Source organism: Ambystoma mexicanum, chromosome 10, assembly GCF_040938575.1.
Source record: "Ambystoma mexicanum isolate Mex_15411 chromosome 10, UKY_AmexF1_1, whole genome shotgun sequence".
NCBI lineage: Eukaryota > Metazoa > Chordata > Amphibia > Caudata > Ambystomatidae > Ambystoma > Ambystoma mexicanum.
Genome location: NC_090932.1, coordinates 22,038,499 through 22,063,715, shown reverse-complemented (window position 1 = coordinate 22,063,715; position 25,217 = coordinate 22,038,499). Strand labels below are relative to the sequence as shown.

The window sequence follows — 25,217 nt, the reverse complement described above, 5'->3', positions numbered from 1 at the left end:
CGTGCGTGCGTGCGTGTGTGTGTGTGCGTGTGTGTGCGTGCGTGTGTGTGTGCACCTGCTGCATTGATGTTCACTTGCATCTTGCAGGTGATGCTGGCTGCTCCTTGGACTGTTCATTCGATAAGGACTTCTGCAAATGGACGCAATCCACCACCGACAGACTTGATTGGAAACGTCACAGGGGCGCAACCCCGTCCGATCTAACAGGGCCGTCCTTTGACCACACTACAGGAGGTATGGATGGATGAAAGAAGCATAATATTTCTATAACGCTTTGAACAAGAGATCTATGATTATTAATTATTTAATTAATTTATTGAGTTGCTTTAATTATCTAGCACTGATGCCCCACAAACCCTAGAACCATCTACACCTGTAAAATATATTTTAGATTAATCAATGGAAGAGCCCAATAATGGAGTGGCATAAAAGGGTCAAGGGTCCCACAGTGATGAGTGACGTAGCATGACTGCCCTGCGCAGAGGGACATTCTATGAGTACCGTAGGGAAATTGACATAGGTCAGAGCTTTGCATAATGAGGGCTCTCCAAGCAAATCCCACCTGGAATCTTGGTATGTGCCGCATAGTCTAGTGAAGCAAACAGAGGCCCGCTTTGTGCACTTTGTGGGGGTGGGGCATTTTAAGTGGCGGCAAGCAAATATCCATCCTGGGTCCTTTTCTATCTATTTATTTATATGCACGGAGGAACAATGCTCTTTTGATCACAAAAGAACGTCGAATAGATAAGAAATCAGATTTGAATGGAAACAGTGAGCTTCTTACAATGGGTTGAGTTCAAGTGACATTCTGACCAGGTTGTGGAGGGGAGTAAATGGAACAGTCACCAGGGACAGTACAAAAGTGGGCATACATAGATTAAGGACTACCAACATTGGACATTTTTAAGTAGGCGCTACAGCCAAAGGTGCTTAGAAAGTGACCATGATGAATGAAGTGCTAGAATGGAGGCTGAGGAAGTGAGAGACAGAAGCAGGTTAGAGGTGAGGGAAACATCCCAGCTAGCAGGCAGATGAGAGGTAGGTTACGAGCGTAGGAGGAAGGCTTTTATTTGGTTTTGAACAGATCCATGTGGACTGTTTTATGGATGATCAGGGGAGGATAGTTCCATGCAAGTGGAGCAAGACGAGGGAAAGAGCAGAAGGGAGAGGAAGCACAGGGAGGGGAGGAGCCACGAGGGTAGTCGAGGAGGCAGAGCAGAGAGTACGAGAAGGCTTATAGAGTTGGATAAAGATGGATAGATAACGTGGTGCCTTACTGTGTACAGATTTTTGAACCAGGAGCAGACATTTAAATCTGGCCCTGCTTTGCATCATCAGCCATCCTGCCTGGTGATGGTACATGGAAGCAGGTGTGCAGTGAGGGAGTTCAAAGAGAGTCCTGGCAGCAAAGTTAATGATCTTGTCAAGAGAACAGAAAGCATATTTGGAGAAACCAAAGAGATAACTGAGACAGGAGTCCAGTTTAGAGAAGACACGAGTGGTTAAGAGATTCTTGGTGGTTTTGAAAGGAAGGAGGTGCCTGATTTTCCTAATATTTATTTATTTATTTATTTATTTATTTATTTAATGTATTTACTGGATATATATTAGGTGCTTGTCCAACAAGAATACTGTTTCAGAGAGCCACAAGGCACAAGGGAAGGGAGCATGGGAACAACAAACCAGGAAAATGGCAATGAATAAGTTATTGAAGGAAAATCGGTCCTACTAAGCCTTGTGACATTCGGAGCGTGCAAGTGCAGTGAAAAAGAAAGGGGCGGGGGGCAGAGGTGTAAGTGCTAAAGGGTCCCCTAAGGGGAAATTGCCAAAGTTGCCTCTAAGTGCAGTGCATGGGTGGGGACGCTCCAAGCTAAGAGGGAGGTCTGTCACCCAACAGGTAAGTGCAGGGCTGGGGAAAACCACCCGACAGGTGGGTGTGGGCCAGAGGACAGTGCATGTTGGAGGGTGCTGAAGGTGATTGGGCAGAAGGCCAGGACCCTATTGGACTCTTGAGGGACCAGGTCACCAGTCTCAGCGACTGCGGGGATGGTTAGCACGGGAGTGGGAGAGGGAAGGAGCAGAAGAAGAGAAATGTTTGGAGCTGTTTGCAGAACTTGAGATGGTCCGGTTCAAGAAAGAGATAGAGAGGGAGACTGTTCCAGAGGAGGGAGATCTGCCCCCAGCTCTCTGCTTGGAGCTGGAGCCAGAAGATCGAAGGGATCTGGAAGGAGAGTACTTAGTAAGAGAGAGCGGCAGATAGCGTGGCCCCAGGGCCCAGACACCCATATGGATGATGCAGATGGATTTGAATTTGATCCTTGCAGCAACCAGGAGCCACTGGAGAGATTTTAGGGCTGTAGAGATGCGGTCCCTGGGCTTGAGGTCAAGGATAAGTCTTGCAGCCCTATTCTGGTTTAGTTGAAGAGGGCAGAGTAAAGAAAGAGGCAGGTTGAAGAAGAGGCTGTTGCAGTAATCCGGCCTGGATATGACCACACCTCTTGAGACATTGACCTTCTGAGGGAAGGTGAGGAAAGGGAGAATGCCTCTAAGGAGGTGAAGTTGAAAGTGTGCCTTCTTGGCAAGGTCCAAGATGTGAGGAATAAAGGAGAGAGAGGAGTCGAAGATGACCCAGAGTCAGTTGTGTAGAGTAAATGCAAGATAGTTTGGAGTCATGTAGGACTGCCAGAGTGGCAGTGTCTGATGAATAAATCCAGGTTTCAGTGATAGCGAGAAGGTCTGGGGGAGGGGAGCTGGAGTATACGTAGTCAGTGATAAAGGAAGTTGTGCTGCATACAGACTAAGCATCCCAGAGTGCAACGTTCAGTTGATGAGGTAAGGAAGAGTGAGAAGTTGAGTCTCAGAGGTAGAGAGGTGAGGTGGATAGGTTTGTGGGGAGGTATGGTTAGCTTGTCAGCTCTGTTTGTTGGAAGGAGGTGGAAGAGAAATGGAGGAGTAGGAGATTCGAGTGGTGAGTTGTATAAAAGGTATAGTAAAAGTGGAAGGTGTAGGGAGACGTGGGTAGGAGCAGCAGAAGGAGCTGGAGTGAATGCATTATAGGTTAGTAGCACAGTGTGGAGAGACAGTGCAGTCATTAGGAAGCAATAGGGAGAAAAGCAAAGGCTCATAGTCCAAGAGGCAAAGAGGCTTTCCCATGCACCTCAAACTGAAGGTTGATCGTGGGTCAGCACTGTCCTTCTAGGGGGCTCATGCTTTTATGTGGTGCCGCCCACTCTCCGAGAAAGCTTCGACTTGACCTTTGTCATGCCCTTCCAGCTATGTGCAAATGATTTACAAACAATGATTAGGTTTATTTTTGATGGGTCAGATGATGTCATCGATATCATCAGCAACCCCTGGGACCAAGAAAGCAGCAGTGTTGACGGTGTACGCATTTGCATCGCCAAGATCCTCAGTGGTTATTGGTCAATCCGGACTCCTCCCAAGTATTTTCTGGGTGGCCAACCAGCTCCGCAGGAAGCAGCTCTACTCCCCCAAGTTGCCAAAGAAACCTGAACACACTGATAGCATAGCACTAACATGTTCACTTAGTGGTGGGTGCTCCTTCTGATCAGACGCCGTTGAGCTCCCATGGAAGCAAGGCCTATCGTTAAATCATGCAATCTTGAGCCTGCTGCACTTGGCCATCTTCCCAATTCTCACACTGAGTGCACACCCTGGAAAAGTGCCTCCTGCACTTGACAGGTTGCACAGCGAGGTGCCACAAACACCTCTGATCGCAAGATGTGCCATGGTCATGGCTCTGAGAAGCGCTTATAGAGGTTTGCGTTCTACTTCTTTTCCCGGCTTGTAACTCCGTGTCCTGGATTAGCTGGAGTGTTGCTCTCAAGTCACAGCTAAGATGGAAGTGCTGAAAAAGCGATATAGCAATGGCCAACACAGGCAGTGGTGCAAGCAACACAGCTTGTCTCATATATACCCATCATCCCCATTTTATTGTAGACCTTTCAAAAGGCAAAGATGGCCTACTATCCCTCTGCTTCATCATGGGATTAATTCTAATTCCATCACTATTATGGCCAGACTCGATGCCCGATACTGTCCCCATGTATGGTGCAATTACTGCAGGGTGAGAAGTCGTGGATGGGCAGTTCACAAAGTCCATAGCACTCCATGGGGGAAATATAGAAATGATCACAGACACTACAGGGGGATAGATCAGGGGCAACGTGCTCGCCTTGGAAACAAGACAACACGCAGCAACACAGGTTTGATCCCCTGGTCCATGCTTAAAACCTCTGGGTATTAAGCACATTATAAATATATCATATCATATCATATCATACGTCCACGCATGATATCCCTCCAGGTGAGATTGTACGTCTAGCACTTGTCTACAGGTAACTCCTTCGCTGTAGCCTCAAACTCCTAGTTTGGAGGTGTCGTTTTCTGTTACCACCCAAGAAAGCACTACTAACTAAATTAATGCCATATTTGTACTGTACCACCCAGCTCAGAAAGAGGCCCACTGTCCATTAAAACAAAGTTTCTGTTGCTTTGATTGCCCTGCAACCAGTCAGCCGACAGACAACCTTTATAGCAAGCTGAACGCCGCACAAGAAAGCTCTGAACACATTTGAAATTGGGACCCGGGTCCCTTTGCCGTAACCGCACAGGCAGTTCTGGGGGGGTAAGCTGCTTCTTGTCCAGTGGTGTTAGATCGAGTAATGTGCCTTATTTAAGAAACAAGCAAAAACGTGTTCCCTGAAGTCATGCTACGTAGTCTGTCTTTCTGTGTTTGCAGGGTTGCCTGGTACTTTTTCTCTGTCATTCTATTGTGAGATGCAGTGAGTTTTAGGACTTGATTTAACATCCTTCTGTTCTCCAGCTGGTTATTACATCTACATCGACGGCAGCGAGTCCAACCATGGCGATTTCGCTGACTTGCGGAGTCCACAGTGCATCCCGAGCGGGCCTCACTGTCTGTACTTCTGGTACCACATGTACGGAGTCGGAGACAACATGGCGTTGAAGGTCCTCGTGGTGGGAAAGGACGGATCAACCTCCCATGTGTGGTCAGAAAATGGCAACAAGGGGAACCAGTGGAATCTTGGGAACGTCCCCCTAGAAGGGTCAACCACTAGACAGGTGGGTTATTCACTTTGATGAACACACACACATATACCCCGCTCGGCACTTTGAGTTTTCTCAATGTATTTCCTAAGAAGATTTTACATTGACTTGTTGCAAATTCTATCTAGCCTGATTTTCAAGTTCTACCATTTTGAGCTTTGCTTTATAGAGCAATAGTTATTCACTGCTTTATAGTGTTTGTGTCCTTTAAAATGCAGTTCTTTCGTTTCTGTTTTCTAACCTGTGTCCCTTGCTGTAATGGCAGGTCATCTTTCAAGGCGTGAGGGGCCAGGACTTCCGCAGTGATGTGGCAGTCGATGATATCTTCATTGTCATGGGAAATTGTTCAGGTATGTGAAGGTTGCTCTGAGGGTTGTCTGAGAGCTATGGGGAGTCACTTCCTCCAGTCAAGAAGATGCCTTTACTTTTCTTGAATGCATGTATACCGTGCACCAGGTGGCCCAGAGACAGATGATAGACAGACAAGAAATCTTCCAATTACGTTCGCTCTCATCGGCCATCTTATGTCCCTCTCACAAATTGGGAGTTTGGGCATCTTCCCACAACCTTCTCTCTCATGCATTGACTTAAAAAGGTTGTGGGCCGATTTGCTTACTTTTGGTTCAATAGGAAACATTTTCGGTTATCTTGAAAAAAGACTTTTAATTAACTGGACAAACTTCACAAACTCAGCCCTGTCCTCGAGTGTTCTTGGGCTTGCCACGCCCAGAGCATCTCAAAGGCTCTCAAGAAATAACTATTGTACGCCCATGAGCGGGCCCCAGCTCCAGCTTTTGAATTTGTTTTTTCCCCAACTTAATTTCCTGCTGCTATTTATTTTTTGTTTTGTGGCAACCGTTCTCTCTATCTCTTTCTCTCCCCCTCTCTCTGTCTCTCCCTCTCTCTCCCTCCCATCTCTCTTTATTTTTCACTCTCTCACGCTCTTTTTTTCTCCCTCTTAACTTGTGGCGACTTGGATGACAAATATGCCTTGGGCATGTTACCAATCATGATTTAGGTGACCCAAAACTTTACCCGGAATGAGTAAAAATGAAAGAAAGACTGCAGTCTTGTCTCTGCTGCCACTTGCCCAAGAACAGTCAACAGGGGAACTATCCCTCCTGGTCACGCTGGATCTCTCTGCGGCATTTGTCCTGGTGGATCACTGTGTCCTGATCAATCGTCTCCTAGAGATCGCAAAGGTATCAATAGTGGCCTTTAAATGGTTTCATCAATTCCTAATTGATTGGCAACAAAGGGTGAAAATGGGAGAGTTTATCTCAAAACTCCTCCCTCAGAACTGCAGAGTCCCTCAGGGATCCCCCGCACCCCCCTTCTTTTTAACATGTCCTGCGTCCTTGTATGGACATTTTTAAGAGACACAAGGTACATCTCCATTCCTCCACTGGTGACATGCAGATGTTCATCGAGATAGGTAATGTGGGCGAGTCCTTCCTAAGGGTCCAACAGTGCATGGATGAGGTCAGTGGCTGAATGTCCGCCAACTAGCTTCAACTCAATGCAAAAAACCCAAAGTGGCACTGGTCGGACCTAAATATCTCCATGACCCTATGAGGCATCCCCACCCACCGTGTTTTCTGGGTACAGAACTATCGTATGTCACTAAAGTAAAGACCCTAGGCTGTATCTAGCAGGAAAACCTGAGGAGGAGATGCTCAGGAGGGTGCCAGGGTACAGTCTGTGCGTTATACTCTGCGTCTCTGCCCCTGGCACTGCTGTTTGTTCCTGCGGATCACCATGCAGTGGGGGTGGGAGCCCTGGTGTACTCCCAACTGCACTACTGCAGTGGCCAACTTGCAGGCATTCCAACTAATCAACTTCAGCAGTTGCAAAGAGCGCAAAATGCAGCAGTGAGACTGATATTCAGAGTGAGAAAGTCATCTCCTGTGTCAGGACTGAGCCAATACCTTCATTGGCTCACCGGAAAAGACAGAGTCGGGTTTAGATTCCTTTGCCTAGTTTTTAAATGTCTAAATGACCCTGACCCCTCATATTTGTCAAATAAAATTGGCAGGTACTTACCCGCCTGTCAGTTGGGCTCGGGGGACAAACTGTTGATAGTAGTTCCACCCTCCGTGTCTCTAGGGGCTCCCAAACCTTTGGAATAAGGCCGCCAATGGAACTTCGGGTCCTGAAATCCTATTTGCCGTTCCGTGAAGCTTTAAAAACTCATCTGATTAAGTGGTGGATAGGTGTTCATACCACTGTAACTGGGCCTTTGGGCTACTTCTGCCGTTGCCGAGTTTGCTACCTTTGGTCGCTTTTGCCGACACAAAACTTCCATCAGTGCCTAAGTATGATTCAACTTGTCCTGAGCATGCGATGAATAATTCAAATATCAGGGCTGAGCTCCCCGGAACGCGAGGCACAGAGTCCCACAAACCGCACCTGAGCCAGGCGAAAAAAATAGCACCAGAAAAATAAATGCCCCACTTTGGTTCCCCTCTTTGCATTTTGAAGCACAAAGAGTGATTGACATTTGCCTCTCTGTTGTGCACACATCGCCCTGTTCCACACTAGCCTTTTTGGCCTGTTTTCCCTCTTGGGCCTGCGAGAGAGTACATTAGGCACACGTTACTGTTGACGCCCAGCAAGGCAGAAACACACTACTGGGGTTGCTGGTGGAACCTGAGAGAGAGTGTACCTCAGGCACATGTTACTGTTGACGCCCAGCAAGGCAGAACCCCGTGAGTGGGGTTGCTAGTGGTGCCTGAGAGAGTGTACCTCAGGCACATGTTACTGTTGACACCCAGCAAGGCAGAAACATGCTACTGGGATTGCTGGTGGCGCCTGAGAGAGTGTACCTCAGGCACACGTTACTGTTGACGCCCAGCAAGGTAGAAACACATGACTGGGGTTGCTGGTGGCGCCTGAGAGAGAGTGTACCTCAGGCACATGTTACTGTTGATGCCCAGCAAGGCAGAAACACTCTACTGGGGTTGCTGGAGGCGCCTGAGAGAGAGTGTACCTCAGGCACACATTATTGTTGACGCGCAGCAAGGTAGAAACACATGACTGGGGTTGCTAGAGGTGCCTGAGAGAGAGTACCTCAGGCACATGTTACTGTTGACGCCCAGCAAGGCAGAACCCCATGACTGGGGTTGCTAGTGGTGCCTGAGAGAGTGTACCTCAGGCACACGTTACTGTTGACGCCCAGCAAGGTAGAAACACATGACTGGGGTTGCTAGTGGTGCCTGAGAGAGTGTACCTCAGGCACATGTTACTGTTGATGCCCAGCAAGGCAGAAACACGTAACTGGGGTTGCAGGTGGCACTCTTCTGCAGAGGAGAAATTCCTGGCAGTTTGTGCTGGACTGCCCTTGTGGGTGGGACTAGACTGACATGTGGTATAGCACAGAGAGCTAAAATGTGATTGGAGAGCCTGCTTCCATGGGAGGGGGCCTGGTTGCCACCATCCCATGGAAGAGATTTGGCCTTGCTCATTCTCAGCAGAGGAGCTCAGATTTTTGGCAGGCGTTCCTTGGTATGGCCCCCTGAGCGTGAGCCCTGGGCATCGATTTGCGTTGTATTTCTAACTAGAGCACCGACCACCGCCCCCTCCGCCCACCACCCCAGAAGCACCTTTCACCCCGTAGGCTTCTTACTTGAAGGTTCCCTGTCAGCAAATCTAAAATTCACGAATTGTAAAAGATACATATCAAGTATATGGCACTTCACAAATGTATGGAATGCCAATGATATGGGACCACATGACCCCCACCCCCCCCAACCGCCTCCTGTGGACAGCGACCCTGTGATGATGGCGGTACCGGTGACTGTGTTCTTGTGATTGGTGTGTCCATGCCTCGTATACACTTGTCATGTACGGTCTTATCGTTGCTTCTGCAGAGAGGAGGTGTGTGCACTGCCACACACTGCTCAGGGAGCTGATGAATGTATTGCTTGTTCTTTCAGGTAGCACCACTACTCCAACCTCTACTCCCAGTACCATGAGGCCTACCATCAGCACCGCCGCTCCCAGTACAACAGCAGCCCCGACGACAACACACCGCCCATTGCCAGGTGACTATGGGGCACGAGAGGCACCCCGATTCCACGAGCGCTGAACACCCTCCCCAAACGTCACCTCTCTTCCTCTGCTTGCACATTCATAGTTCTCCTCCTTTGGTGTGAAATGGGGGGTGTAGAGTTGGCTTGTTATGTCTCTCCTCACTCTGCTGCTGCTGCTGCAGCTTCCCTGCTTCCCCAGCAGGCTAGTTACGCCTATCCCTTCCTCCAGCTCACCTTCTGCCACTGAGAGCCTTGCACTTAGATTTACTCGCCCTTACAATAGAACATGTGGTAAAAATACCACTGCCTGTAACTGTCCATTAACACCAGCTTTAATGAAGTTCTGATTACAGAAGGAGGAAATAGTGTCTGCTAGTAAAACCCACATCTGTAAACAGGGAGTGGTCCTGTCCTCACGGTCACCCAGAACAGCGGTTGGCTAATACGTGTTGCCGGGGGAAGAACCAACTAACTACTGAGATTGGTCTCCATACGCCTTTTTATTATTTTGGCTAAATGTGTAGTTTTTCATTCATTTCTTCAAAAGTGTTAAAACTAGCATGATTTTTTTGTGTAACAAACATAAAAAATAGTGACAATACGCAAACAGTAGTCAGTAAGAATACATTCAACTATAAACAGCACAGCAGGCAAAAAGCATATCTGTTTGGTGTGCCTATATACATATTTAAACAGCTAGAGATCAGCAAAATATTACATCATATTCATCTCAATCTCTTAGTTCCTGTTTTGTATAGTATCACATTTGTATCTGCTTGTTTTACTCCAAACAGTATGGGCCAATAGGACTTTGAAAAGTAAAGTCTATTTGAGCTTAGCGCTAATTGTGTGACCTGAAAAGGCTGGTCGGACTTGCACGGTTAAGTCTGTGTGCGTCTTAGCGCTTGTGGAATGACCAAAAAGGACTGGTCGAAGACCAAGAAAGACCACCAGCCCCTCCGCCCACCACCCCAGAAGCACCTTTCACCCCTTAGGCTTCTTACTTGAAGGTTCCCGGTCAGCAAATCCAAAATTCACGAATTGTAAAAGATACATATCAAGTATATGGCATTTCACAAATTTATATAGAATGTCAATGATATGGGACCACATGACCTCCTCCCGCCCCCCCCCCCTCCAGTGGCCAGCGGCCCTGTGATGATGGAGGTACCGGTGAACGTGTTCTTGTGATTGGTGTGTCCATGCCTCGTATACACTTGTCATGTACGGTCTTATCGTTGCTCCTGCAGAGAGATGTGTGCACTGCCACACACTGCTCAGAGAGCTGATGTATGTATTGCTTGTTCTTTCAGGTAGCACCACTACTCCAACCTCTACTCCCAGTACCATGAGGCCTACCACTACAACTCCAGCCACAACGACAATACCCGACCCAGTGCTGGGAACAGGTGACTATTGGGCACGAGAGGCACCCCGATCCCACGAGTGCTGAACACCCTCCCCAAACGTCTCCTCTCTTCCTCTGCTTGCACATTCATAGTTCTCCTCCTTTGGTGTGAAATGGGGGGTGTAGGGGTGGCTTGTTATGTCTCTCCTCACTCTGCTGCTGCTGCAGCAGCTTCCCTCCTTCCCAGCAGGCTAGTTACGCCTATCCCTTCCTCCAGCTCACCTCCTGCCACTGAGAGCCTTGCACTTAGATTTACTCGCCCTTGAAATAGGACATGTGGTAAAAATACCACTGCCGGTAACTGTCGATTAACACCAGCGTTAATGAAGTTCTGATTACAGAAGGAGGAACTAGTGTCTGCTACTAAAATCCACATAATCAGGTTTCCAATTGAAGAAAATACCACCAGGGTTGATCACAAATGACAGTACAAACACAGTTGGCAGAACAGTGTGACAGTTGGCAGTCTCCATTGTGCAACACAATACAGTCAGGCCATGACTGTGCAGCAGCTGGAAAAGCAGAAAAGGTTGTTATCCTGATGTAGGGCCTCATTACGACCCAGGCGGTAAGTTACCGCCTGGGCCGTGACTTTACCACCATGGCGTAAACTATGTTTACGCCATGGTGGTTGGCGGATTTACCGCCCCATTCCAACCTTGGCGGGGCGGTAAATCCCCATTTTCCCATTTACCCTTCCCCATTCCCATTTTGCCCCATAGGGCATAATGGGAGTGGGGAAGGTGTTAATTACGCCACCGTAAATTACGGTGGCGTAATTAACTCCATGGTCCCTTAGCGCCATGGATTTTAACACCTGCTAAAAGCAGGTGTTAAGTCCGCCATGGCGCTAAGGGACCTCGTACTCAGGCGGTAAGGGTCGGCGCTGTTTACGCCGCTGTAAAACCCTTACCGCCTGAGTTGTAATGAGGCCCGTAGTGTGTGATTGCAATGCTGCCAGTGGCTTCGCCTGGCGGAGTGGTAAATAACAGATGCACGGTATTTTACCGCCAGTGGTATGCTTTCTGGGATAAGGCGCATGATCTTTCATGAAGTTTAGGCTGGTATTTTCCTAGGCCACGTGGGTCAGGAGATGTTTACGTCAGGATGGCTGGATTCCCAGCTGCCCCCATGCACATGTACTAACAGTGTGAACTTCCCCTTGTGTCTCAGATTCCTGTGTGGCCGAAGGAGACCCCCACTACTACACCTTTGATGACCAAGCCCACCATTTCATGGGAAACTGCACTTACACCTTGTCCAGACTGTGTGATGTCAACAGCACGCTCCCGTACTTCAACGTCGAGGCAGCCAATGAGCACCGAGGCGGGAACACGCATGTTTCGTACGTCAAATACGTGAACGTGGACGTGCATGGATACAGGGTCACGCTGGGCCAGGCTAGAGCGGTGAAGGTAGGTGCAGCTGCACGTGGCCTGCTCAGATTGCATGGACAGACGGAAAGAACAAATGAATACCCGAGCGCCGCTTTAAGACAACTGGAAGAGATACCCCCAGCAGGAGTCTTCATTCACGCCAGGGTTAACCCTTTACATTTCATCCATGGCCTGATGTCGGGCTTCAGGGCCTAATGCTGAGCGTGTTGGATAATAAGATGAGCAGGAGGCTGGCAGGGAATCAAGGATTGCTCGTGGCCCTTGCAGCCACAGTCCAGCATTGCCGAAACCTTGGGTGAAGAGCAGGGGCGGGGTTGGGGTCACTGGTGATGGGAGGGGGGGCCACTTGGGAAACTTAGACGCTGTGCTCACTCATGCCCCCGTTCACTGTACCAGACATGCCAACATTCTGGAGGCCCAGAGAGGGAGATTTCACTACAGAAATCAGGAGGCTGCCATGTTCCCATAGGATTGCATTTGGGTTATACTTGTTTTAGGCGGCAGACAGTGAAAAATAGCACTATTTTTAATTGAATAATCGCGAGTCTCCCGCCTAAAACGGGAGGTTTTGCATGTATGCTGTACACTCGCTCGTTCACACGCGCTCCATCACACACACATTACATAATACATATAAATACACTCCTTGCACAAATACATACATAATGAGCTAACGTGCCACAATGTTCCCCTCACCTTTCTGCTTAACAAAAAACAAGTGTGCACATCAGCCCCACCCCTCGGATGTGAACGAGCACATATGTGATATGTTGGCCCGCAATCCGTGGGGAGTTGCCTGGCTGGTGTGTGCATTTTATTTTTGTTAGGCGGGGAGTTGAGGGAAACTTTCCTGAAACTTGCAGCTTTAAAGTTTAGCTGCGTTCGCACAAATACATTTTTCTGCACAAACACCGTAAAACTTCAACGCGCAAGTTTGAGGAAAGGCTTCCCTCGCATCTCTGTGCTGTTGGTGCTGTTTCTGCTGTGCCGGGGCCACTCTCGTCTCTTGATAGGAATGTTCTATAGGATTGTTCTTCTGTGCAGTCTTTTTAGAGTCACTGATGTCTTCTGATGTCTTCTGATTCTAGGTGAACGGCCAAACAGAACACGTACCCGTAGTAAGGCCACCAGGTCTCCAGGTCTTCCGCAGTGGACAGTACGTCATGGTCACTACAGACTTTGGCCTGACGGTCAGGTTCGATGGGGTCCACAGGGTCGAGGTGACTCTTCTCGGGACCTACAAAGGCAAGGTCTGTGGCATGTGTGGGAATTACAACGAAAACGCCACAGACGACTTCCTAAATCCAGACGGAGGCCTGGAGCTGGATTCTAGCAGTCTGGGTAACAGCTGGCAGGTGGACAATGACACCAGGTGGGTCCTTCTTGCGGCAAACTATCAATATCTTCGTTGTTTATAATTCATGGCTCATGTCTTAATTACTACAACCACTAACAGAGCATTGTATGTCAACAGGTGTTCAACAGGACCTCACATCCCACAATGCACTGATGATGAAAAGCAAAGCATAGCAAGCAACAGCTTCTGTGGAATCATCATAGACAGCAATGGCCCTTTCCAGCGGTGTCACGGTGTGATACATCCAGCACATTACTTCACTAACTGCGCGTACGACTTGTGTGAGTCGCACTTGGACCCTGGCGCCCTCTGCCTGAGCCTGCAGTCTTACGCTGATGCCTGCCAAGCGCAGGGGGTGACCATAGACCCCTGGAGGAACGACACATTCTGCCGTAAGTTGGATAGTTTGATCCTAAAGTTGCAGAGACCACATACAATAGCTGATTTGAGTTGAGCTCTTGCTGTTGTGATAGGGAGGTGTGATTACGGGTCGCAGGTTTAAATCACAGCAATGTCATCTCAGGATTTCATTCTTTTGAGGACGATAATTGCATATACAATATTTTCCATGCAAAGCGCTTTAGATAACAGCACTATGCAAATATCACATTATTACACTTGTTACTGAAAAGGAAGAGTGTGTGATTGGGTTCAGGTGCACCTGCTGTGGGATGATGAATACAATAGGACCCCTTGAATTTACAATTTTATTTATTTTAATTTTATTGTTCATTTATAACGCGCTTACCAGCGAGTGGTTTCTAAGTGTGGGATCGGGATTCAAACCTGTGTTGCGCCACGTTGTCTTGCTTCCAAGACGCGTTGCCCCTGAGCTATCCTTCCTACATCTTGTCTCCATGATCTCACCTCCATTTTGAGATTCCAGCAGCCAGAGGCATCACCATGGTTCAAGGGAGGGCCGGGAAAGAATATTTGAGAAAGCGAGAGTCAATGAGAGTCACAGGGATATAGCTTCAATGAGCGCACAGCTGCAGATCCATCAGAAAAGGAATCAAGTCTCGGTGCCCTTTGGCCTCTCTTGCCTGTCACCCTCTGCATGCCCTCTCCCATGTGCTACCCAGAGTATCCTTCCTGGTCCATCCTTCTTATGAATCCATACTATTGCAGCTTGTTACTGCATCTCCTGTGCTGGGGCAATGGTCTGGCCACTGCCACTTATGCAGTATGACCATGATTGGGATCCCTGCTTTCTGGAGATTCTTCCTACTGAACCCTAGACAAAGACTAATGCTTACTTAACATCCCCCAAACACGCCAGAAGCATCCAGAATGTTTACATTAAAGCTCCTAAGCAGTGATTGGCATTTCTCTTCTACAAGCTGTTCATTTATTCTCTAAGCTTTAAATAACAGCTTTAAAAATGTTCACTGACTGATTATTTACCACTTCTTACTTTACTTTTTGGTGCCCTATAAATACCAGGGTCGCCCTCAGTAAATGCATAGGTGGGGCATCAGGTTTACTTGCTTAGTCTTTCTTTCTTTTGGATTAGGGAGAATCCTGAGGTCCCCAGAAGTCGGGGACATCATTGTATTATTTTATTGCTGTGGACTAGAGCTCTACTCGGCACACGTTCAAACTTCAGTTGAGCTCCAACTTTATGTTCCAGCACAGAGCTCTATGCCCCTTAATAATCTTCTCCTAATGTTATGACCCACAGAGGGCACTTTGACCCTTAAAGGTCTTCTAACTTTATTTCTCACCTCAGGGCTCTTTCACCCTTAAAGATCTTCTTCTAACTTCACATGGCACTGCAGGGCTCTTTGATCCTTAAACATCTTCTGACTTGATTTTTCACCTCTGGAGATGTTCACCCTTAAATATCTTCTTCTAACTTTATGTAGCACCGCAGGGCTCTTTCACTCTTAAATATCTCTGTCGAACTTTATTTCTCACTGCAGAGATCTTTCGTCCTTAAAGATATTATTCTAACTTTAGCACATGCTGTAGTGCTCTTTTACCGTTAAAGATTTTCTTCTAACTTTATGTCACACTGCAGGGCCCTTTGATCCTTAAAGATCTTCTTCTAACATTATGTCCCATCGCAGGGCTCTTTCACCCTTAAAGATCTTCTAACATTATGTCCCATCTCAGGGCTCTTTCACCCTTAAATATCTTCTAACATTATGCCCCATCCCAGAACTGTTTCACCCTTAAAGATCTTCTTCTAACATTATGCCCCATCCCAGAGCTCTTTCACCCTTAAAGATCTTCTTCTAACATTATGTCCCATCCCAAGGCTCTTTCACCCTTAAAGATCATCTTCTAACATCATGTCCGAACCCAGGGCTCTTTCACCCTTAAATATCTTCTAACATTATGCCCCATCCCAGAACTGTTGCGCCCTTAAAGATCTTCTTCTAACATTATGCCCCATCCCAGAGCTCTTTCACCCTTAAAGATCTTCTTCTAACATTATGCCCCATCCCAGAGCTCTTTCACCCTTAACGATCTTCTTCTAACATTATTTCCATCCCACCCCAGGGCTCTTTCACCCTTAAAGATCTTCTAAGATTATGTCCCATCCCAGGGCTCTTTCACCCTTAAAGATCTTCTTCTAACATTATGTCCAATTGCAGAGCTCTTTCACCCTTAAAGATCATCTTCTAACATCATGTCCGAACCCAGGGTTCTTCCACCCTTAAAGATCTTCTTCTAACATTATGTCCATCCCACCCCAGGGCTCTTTCACCCTTAAAGATCTTCTTCTAAGATTATGTCCCATCCCAGGGCTCTTTCACCCTTAATGATCTTCTAACATTATGTCCCACCCCAGGGCTGTTTCACCCTTAAAGATCGTCTTCTAACATTATGGCCCATCCCAGGGCTCTTTTACCCTTAAAGATCTTCTTCTAACATTATGTCCAATCCCAGGACTCTTTCACCCTTAAAGATCTTCATCTAACATTATGTCCCATCCCAGGGCTCTTTCACCCAGGGCTCTGTGATCCTTAAAGATTTTCTAACTTTATTTCTCATCTCGGGGCACCCTCACCCTTAAAGATGTTCTTCTAACTTAATGTTGCATCACAGGGATGTTTGACCCTCAAAGCTGTTCTAACATTTTATTCCCCCGGAGGGTTCATTGAACTGTAAAGATCTTCTAACTTTGTGTCATGCTGCAGGGCTCTTTCACCCTTAAAGATCTCCTTTTAACTTTATGTCACGCCACAATGCTCTGTGAGCAGTAAAGAACTTCCAACTGTATGTTCCACTGCAGTGCTCTTTGACACCTGAAGAACCCTCAGGATTTTCTTCATTTAAGAATATGAAAGAGCATTATTTCATTTTTGCTTTGGGGAAAATGTGAGGACTTCCCACTAAAACCCTCCAATTGTGTCCATCCATCCCTCCAGTGTTCTTTATTGCGTTTTTCAGGGGTCAGCCTTTGAGATCTTTTGAGAGCCTCCAGGTTGGGCTCCCATATTCTTGGAGAGGTTGCCCCACCTGATGTTTTCCTCTCATACCGTCTCAGAGAGGACCTTTGCTCATGTTAAATCGGCGGAGAATGAGGATGGTCTGTGCTTGGTGGGGGGGTTAAACCCCAACAGCTAGAAGTGGATGTTCAAGCTCTGTGTTCCACCGTGCACGTAGCAGGTTCCAATCATGACACCTCCTTTAATGGCGACAGCAGTGTTGCTCCAGCATTCATCCCCTCTGGATAGGGAACATCCTCCCATTAGGGTCTTTGCTAAACTCAGCGGAGGCTTTGGTTCGTTTAATTCATGTGGCGTCCATTCCATTTCAGCAGAGCATAATGACTGAGATCAGGGCATCCTGTACCTATTACACATTCACTGACTCGCTACCCACGATTTGGAGGTAGAACCTTGCATCTACAAGACCCCAACTTCTCAAAAACTCTCCCAGCACACCTGATTGCCTCAAATGTTTAAGAAGCGTGATTGCTCTACTTTTTCCTTCCGCATACAATGACGATGCCCTTATCTAATGTTCACATCCTCTTCATTTGCCATTGACTGCCCGGGAAAATCCCCACTTCACAGTTGCTGTATCTGCTCACATGCTTAAGACAAATTCCACTGCCACAAGAGTAGGTGTTGGCTGTACCACTGTTTCTCCATACACTAGAGCACGTCCTTCACTAACAGACTGCCAACTCTGCAGTTGCTGGAAGCCAATGTATTGCGGTATGTGTACATCCTCCCTTAATGCGCAAAGGGATTGACACGGTGGCATGCAGCACTGGTCGGATCCCGTGAAGGAACACTGCAGTGCATGTTGGGAAGCCCAGCCATACTGTCCACGTTCCAAGCTCCAGAAGTTGCAGAATCACGTAGCCTGTCTTATTTGGGTTCTCTCTAACTTTGGCCACTTTACAGAAGATAGCGTCATCAAGACAGTCATGTTTCAAATCCTATTGCAGATTTATAAATGTACCTGAGGCTTAGAATGCCACCATGCTGAGGAATCCGATTATTCCTCACTATTTGGAGAAATAATTATGAAATGTTAGTACATTTTCTTTGGCAATTTCAAGGTTATGACACCTGTGTCTGGGTGGTGCATCACTGCTGTCCCAGCCCCCCCCCCCCTCAATGAGATCCTATACTTTGGTAATTCTGCAGAGATTTCTTTCTGAAGCTCGTTAGCACCTGCTGAACCTGACGACTCCGGAAGGTATCATTTAAGATCATGACCACAGAGGCTGAGGTTTGTGCTGAAAGAGATTAAATGAGCTTGGAAAATGTTTGGGCAAGGAAATCAGGGTAGAACATGAAAGTTCTCAGACTCTATGAATTGTGATTTCTTAGAAGAAAGTTGATTTTTCACTCTGGCTGTCTCATATATTTGAGCAGGATTGTCTCTCTAGGATGGGATCCATGAGCTGGAGAAATTCATTATTGACAGTGACACTCTTTGGTATATGTTAAAATACCTGTGACAAAAGGGTCCCTTTTGTGTCCCCACAGTTTGCCTTGAGCAAAGTAAGCAGAGTCAGCAAGACCACCTAATCAAATGATTTGACTTTGTTCCTTCCAGAAGTACCTACTTTACTTATGTCTTCGTAGGTAAAGCACGCAAGGCGGGATGGTCCACTAGACTGAAGACTGCAGTCAGGAGATAAGCCTGGTGGCATCCCTGCCCATCCACCAATTCTCTTACAGTATCCAAAGGTCTTACTAGTACTCCCTGTTTAAGGACTCCGCTGGATTCCAGACGGATTATATGCCCTTGAAGTCTAGATAGTCTTAAACTTTGCTTAACACTTATGGCTCCTGCTTTGCTGCACACCTGGTAGTTTTAGACTGCGCAGTACAGCTCCAAAATAAGTGATTATATATTGTTCTTTCCAAAAGTTACCTGTGTTTTTATGAATTAAAATATATCAATCATTTGCAGATTTGCCCTGCGGAAACCACAGCCACTATGAGCAGTGCGGCACCGCCTGTCCGGGTACCTGCGTGAATCCAGGCTCTGCATTCCCCTGCAGTCATCCATGCGTCGAAGGCTGTGTCTGTGACAGTGGCTATCTTCTCTACAATGCCAAGTGTGTACCCAGCGGTCAGTGTGGGTGTTGGGAGGACGGCAAGCACTACCCGGTGGGATCCGAACATTGGACTGACAACACCTGCTCCAGAAAGTGCCGCTGCCCCTCAGCAGGTGGAAGCCTGGTCTGTACCAATAATACATGCAGAGAAGATCAGTATTGTGGGAACTCAAATGGAGAGCCAAGCTGTGTTCCCCACTCCTACGATGTTTGCCTAATTTCAGGAGATCCTCACTACAGCACATTTGACAAGGAGGCCCATCACTTCATGGGCCTCTGCACCTACACCCTGGCCAAGCTCTGCACCAACTCCACGTCACTCCAGTATTTCAATGTGGAAGCCAAGAACGAGCATCGCGGAAACCCCTCAGTCTCCTACGTGCAAAAGGTCATAGTTCATGCCTACGGTCAACACATACAAATCATCAGGAATGAACCCAACCGAGTTCTGGTGAGAATATAAACTGTCATTGAAATGTTGCTTTAATTTCATATTTTTGGCTGTAAAAGTTCACTGACGGGGAAAAGGTGAACTTTATGTGGGTGCATTCCCACCGTGCTGCGCCATTCATAAAAACACACACTGACAGGCTACAGGGGCAGGGCCATCACTAATTGGGAATGGTACACTTTCAGCACCGAACATGGCTACATACAGGCTGAGATTAAATAACTCCGGCGACCTCATGAACATTTAATAAATATCAGCAGGGGTGCATGAGTGGGAGGGATTGGGGTCTTGTTTTCTTTGTGTGACTTCTCTGCTTCAAGGTCAACTTGTCCATATTGAAGTGTTGCCAATTCCAGATGTACATAATGGGGTGGGAGGGGCTTAAGAGACTTGAATAGAGGCGCTGACCCCCGCTGTGTCTTTATGGGGAACATGCAGGTGGGCTCAGAAGCAAGTCACAGAGTGAGCCAACGTTATATTATTGATGTGTCAGTCAGTGCAGTGTTGTTGACCTCTCCCAGCATTACCGTATTATCTCTAATAACTTGGTACTCTTCCTCCCACCCTCCCCCCAGGTCAATAATGAATGGAGGACCTTGGGAGTGAACCTGGTTGGAGGCTCAGTGACAGTACAAAGGAGTGGGCGATACACTGTTCTGGAGACGGATTTCAGGCTGACCGTTTCCTATGATACTGACCACACCGTGGAAGTGAAGCTCCCAACCACTTACTTCAACAAGACCTGTGGCATGTGTGGAAACTTCAATAACCTGCGTCATGACGATTCCATGATGCCCAATGGGCAACAAGCTCAGAACACCAACCAGCTCGGAAACAGCTGGAAGGTCCCCGACGATGATCCGGCTTGTGACCCATCAGACCCGACACCACCCCCTCCGACAACTGCACCCTGTCCACCAGATGACATCAAAAAGTACCAGAGTGACCACTACTGCGGTTTGGTCACAAGCAATGGTGGACCTTTCAGGGTCTGTAACTCTGTGGTGAACCCAGAGAATGCTGTAGAGAGCTGTGTCTATGACTTGTGTGCTCTGGGTGGAGACGAGGAGACGCTGTGCAAGTCTTTGCAGGCCTATGCGGATGCTTGCCAGCGTGAGGGAGTGACTATATCTCCTTGGAGAAACTCTACTTTCTGCCGTGAGTATTGTATTTATGAACCGCAACACGTTCCCTCGTTATGCTGCAAAATGACGCCTGATGGTCAATATTCTTTTCTTCCTGTCCTAGGGTTTCCTATTGCACACACTCTCTAGCCCAGCTGATATGTAAAATGTTTCACTGCATGAACCTAAGCTCTGGTATCCCAAGAAAAACCCTTCAATTGTTCTCTATGCTACAAAAAGCCTAAGGGAATTGAACTCATACATAACATACCAATGACTGGGCTCTGGTGCTCAGAAGTTCTGTGCACTGGGAGCATGGTTCAGAGGGGCTCTGGTGCTCAGAGGTTCCGTGCACTGGGGGCATGGTCCAGAGGGGCTCTGGTGCTCAGAGGTTCCGTGCACTGGGGGCATGGTCCAGAGGGGCTCTGGTGCTCAGAGGTTCCGTGCACTGGGGGCATGGTCCAGAGGGGCTCTGGTGCTCAGAGGTTCCGTGCACTGGGGGCATGGTCCAGAGGGGCTCTGGTGCTCAGAGGTTCCGTGCACTGAGGGCATGGTCCCGAGGGGCTCAGACACAGATTCATGGAACATATATACATGGTCCTCGAATTATCAGTGCACATGTATACAGGGCTCAGTGGTGCAGTGCAAAGACGCATGGCACACAGGGGCTCAGTGCACAGTGCACACAGGGTATGGCCCAAAGCAATCAGTCCACAAGTGCATAATCCGCAGGTGCATAATGCACAAGGGTTCCGTGTACATAGGTTGTTGAAGCATTTTCACGCACAGGAGATGGTTCTTGATCAATTGGAGTGATACCGGCTGCAAATTCCACTGTATGGGATCGTGGATGGAAAAGGAGCGATCATGGATCGCTGACATCTGAAGGTATGCATAGGTGAACGAACAGGATTCCCAGATCTCAGACGGTAAAACAGGGCCTCAGATGTGTGCACTTAAGGCTGGGAGCACGTGCAGAATTCCCATACATGACACATGATTAAAATGTGATGCTATCCTGGATTGGAAGCCTTTATTTGGAGCAAAGAGCAGGAGAAACATGTCCATATCACTTAATACCAACCAGGCCTGTAGCAGCATCAAGGACGCTCTCACACTGCCTCAGCAGATATTACAGAATGCCAAGATAAGGAAGAGCCTTGTTCAATATAGCCTCCAGGGAAGAAAAGGAGATAAAGGGGAGCAAACCTTTCATCATGAAAGCACTCACAATGCCTCAGCAGATATTACAGAATGCCAAGATAAGGAAGAGCCATGCGCAATCTAGCATCCAGGGAAGAAAAGGAGATAAAGGGGAGCAAATTTTCCATCATGAAGCACTCACACTGCCCTAACAGATATTACAGTATTTCAAGATACAGAAGAGTCTTGCACAATCTAACCTCCAGGGAAGAAAAAAGGAGAAAAGGGGAGTACACCTTTCATCATGAGTGCAGGTTGAGGAAACTCAGGCACTGGATGCTGCCTTAATCGTTGGTGCAGACACTTTTCAGACTCACATTAAACTCCTATGTTGCCTGGGGATGAAGAGGGAACAGTGTTTGGTTCCCAGGAAGGTGGACAGAACGATGCATTCCACGTCCCTGCACTGCCACCCGTGACCATGGCGTCAGTCATATCACCGCTCATCATTATCCGTGGCAATCAACTCCAAATAGCCACTGGAGACTCAGAGGCAGTGTGATGGTCGGCCTCCAGCATTACTGCAACTAAATAAACACATCGTTGGAGGGTGCAGAGCACATTCTGCAGAGGTGATCAGTGCACAGGGTCATGGTGCATCGAGGCTCAGTACCAGGATATGATCTACTGGGCTCAATGTACTCTTCCAGGGTGCAGAAGGGCACGGTCCATTGGGATTCAGTGAACAAGGACATGGCCTGCTAGGGAATAGAAGCACTCTGTATTCTGAGGATTGTAAACAATGTACTAGAGGAAGCTGCTCACAACTCTAAAGAGAAGCAAATCTGATTTTCCTTTTTAATTGTATCTCTGGTTTATTTAAAAGATGATTTGATTTTCATGAAGAGAACCCAGAGGGTTGAAATTAAGGCATTGCAGGTGGTTCGCTAGATCTTTTCACAAGCTTGACTCCTCCTCTAAACTCTGTAGTGATGGTTATGAAGAAAGGTGAGGCCATACCCATTCTGGACACCACAGAAACACTGCAGGCAGTAAGTCCAGCAGCAAAACGTGAAGGTCAAGCAAGGGTTTCATTGTAATTGACCAAAGACATGAGCTCTCATGATGGTTATGAAGAACGTTAAGGCCATACCCATGCTGGACACCATAGAAACACTGCAGGCAGTAAGTCCAGCAGCAGAACGTGGAGGTCAAGCAAGGGTTTCATTGTAATTGACCAAATACATGAGCTCTCATGATGGCTGAAGGGTACTCAAACTACCCCTGTGTTACATTCTGTAGTATATCTAATATGGAGATTAAGATAATGGAGCTTTTCCTAAATATTATCCAGAATATTAGATTGTCCTCTCCCAACTACAGTCTCTACTAGAATATCATCCATTCCCAGTGGACTAGCTGCACACTCTTATCCTTCTGCCGTACCAACACAAAAGCCCATAACTCAAATGATATATGAAATCCCCTCCATTTTTAAATACGTTGATAACATCCTAAAAGCAATATTAACAAACAATCAGAAGCATACAGTCAGCAATCCCCTGGTATGTTCCCTCTCTGTAGCATTTGAGCAACATTTCAGTTCCTCAAAGGCTTCTGCCACAGGTGGTGGCACCTTGTTATCCTGAGCATCTGGTTCCCAGAATGAGAGTAGTGTTCTTCCACTATGGTTGACTTCTTGGAGGCAGGCCTTCATGCAGCCTGCCACGATGTAGCCACTGCTGAGCCCATAGGAACTGCGCCATGCTTTCTTGTACTGGTCTGTCCCAAGCTGCCGGTTGATCAAGGAGCTCCATCCAACCACTGACCATCAGCGGAAATGAATCTCGTGCCCTCTCTGAACCAACATCTACTGTTACCCATCTTCAAAACATCTGTCATTTCTTGGAGAAGATGTTTTCTCCTGGAAAGCTACAAAAAGATGGAAGCATATGTATGAAAGATTTACAAGGCTGAATCCAACCTTTGCCCTGATTTATGAGAGCTAGATACTGGACCCCTCCAACCTCCCGACAGTTCCTTTGAAGACAACACCTGTACCAGGGATCTCTGAGACACACAACAACACTTTGGTGCACACAGGGACCAGGCAGAACAAACAAGCAAACAGACCGCTCTATAGTAAGAGTATTGAATACATAATATTAGTTCAGCAGAGTCGCAGGATCTGATACACCTACCCTTCCATTCAGACCATGTCCACCCTTCATTAAGGCTACCAAGTGGCTCCATATTATTGGGGACACCAGGCCTTAGTGCTGGGCATTGACCACTGTACTGGTTGCTTTCTGTGACCTGTAGTTTTGGGTCATTTCAACTGAATGAAATTGACCTAAGGAAAAGTTAAATAATAGCACAGCCCAAGTTTGGAAAAGAGGGTATCTTTTGACATGAAGTCATGGGACGTGCATCCTTTGATCATACTGCTTGCGTGGCTGCATGCAGACGGATGATTAGGACTTTAAAGAGTGGACTGTTAATTTGACAGTTTACATATAAATGCTTTCTTTCCAGCCCTAGAAAATACACAATTCTGAGGCAGAATTGGTAATTTATACCAATAAATTTCTCTTTGGACCACGATAGAGGTTGCAGTGTGTGCAGTGTGTGCAGTCCGTCAATGTCTGGGGTATGTTTACAAATGCGCACAGGATCTCTGGATTGTGCTAATGAGTAGAACGTCTGCGTTGTTCCACAGAGAACATCATACAGATACAGTGCTTGGATTGTTCTATTTATATAGATGGACCGATGGTTTTGCATTGTATAGTTTTTTTCTTAGCAAATCTAAAATAAATGATATTCTGCAGACCTTCTGGAACATCCTGTGCACGCAAAATGTTTCTTACTGCAACAAGGCATGGCATGAACATTGCTTTATGATTTATCAAAGATTAATCTGATGTTTGCCCAAAATCATGGTACTGGTTTTTCCAATCAATCGACGTATGCCTTTTCTTTTTTAGCTCTGCCATGTGCAGCCCAGTCCCACTATAACGCCTGTATGACTGCATGTCCTGCAACCTGTCTGGACCGGTGGGCCCCCGATAACTGCAGCAAGCCATGCGTTGAGGGCTGCGAGTGCAACGAGGGTTTTGTGCTGAGCGGGGCCTCCTGTGTCTCTGTCGCCGAATGTGGCTGCTGGTACAGCGGGCAGTATTACAATGTAAGTGTCCACAGTCAGAAGATGCCCCGTGCGACTGAGAATTCCCTTCCACATTAACATCATGTATTATCCTTCCTTTTCTTCTTGCAGAAAGGAGAGAGCTTCATGGACGAGAACTGTCAGAACAGCTGTGAGTGTCAGGGAAATAACAACATGCAATGCATTCCTGTATCCTGCACACCCGATGAAGTCTGCAAGATTCAAAATGGCTTCCGCGGATGTTACCCAGCAAGCACTGCCACCTGTCACATCTACGGGGACCCACACTACACAACCTTCGATGGGAGACTCCACCACTTCCAGGGCTCCTGCAACTACACAGTGGCAGAGACCTGTGGAAATACCTCCACCAGATTCAGTGTCACCACCCGAAACGAACACCGCGGCAGCCCGAGCTGGACCGCTCTGAACTCTGTAGCGCTCACAGTAAACGGCAACCACATCGCTCTGAGGAAGGGCAACCATGTTTCAGTGAGTATCATTTTGATTGTGTTT

At 47.3% G+C, this 25,217-nt stretch overlaps 1 protein-coding gene across 2 annotated transcripts in view; it reads left to right on the top strand.

Annotated features, from left to right (window-relative positions):
- Nucleotides 1-25,217, top strand: part of LOC138491110 (uncharacterized) — a 578,562-nt gene that overhangs the window by 215,133 nt on the left and 338,212 nt on the right. For both annotated transcript variants that reach the window (XM_069617434.1, XM_069617433.1), the window contains exons 18-29: nucleotides 88-234; nucleotides 4,847-5,106; nucleotides 5,357-5,441; nucleotides 9,027-9,134; nucleotides 10,436-10,531; nucleotides 11,704-11,945; nucleotides 13,016-13,299; nucleotides 13,402-13,676; nucleotides 18,670-19,268; nucleotides 19,844-20,426; nucleotides 24,523-24,722; nucleotides 24,813-25,193. In XM_069617434.1, the coding sequence (XP_069473535.1) occupies nucleotides 88-234; nucleotides 4,847-5,106; nucleotides 5,357-5,441; nucleotides 9,027-9,134; nucleotides 10,436-10,531; nucleotides 11,704-11,945; nucleotides 13,016-13,299; nucleotides 13,402-13,676; nucleotides 18,670-19,268; nucleotides 19,844-20,426; nucleotides 24,523-24,722; nucleotides 24,813-25,193 (3,260 nt within the window). The remainder of the gene's footprint in view (nucleotides 1-87; nucleotides 235-4,846; nucleotides 5,107-5,356; nucleotides 5,442-9,026; nucleotides 9,135-10,435; nucleotides 10,532-11,703; nucleotides 11,946-13,015; nucleotides 13,300-13,401; nucleotides 13,677-18,669; nucleotides 19,269-19,843; nucleotides 20,427-24,522; nucleotides 24,723-24,812; nucleotides 25,194-25,217) is intronic.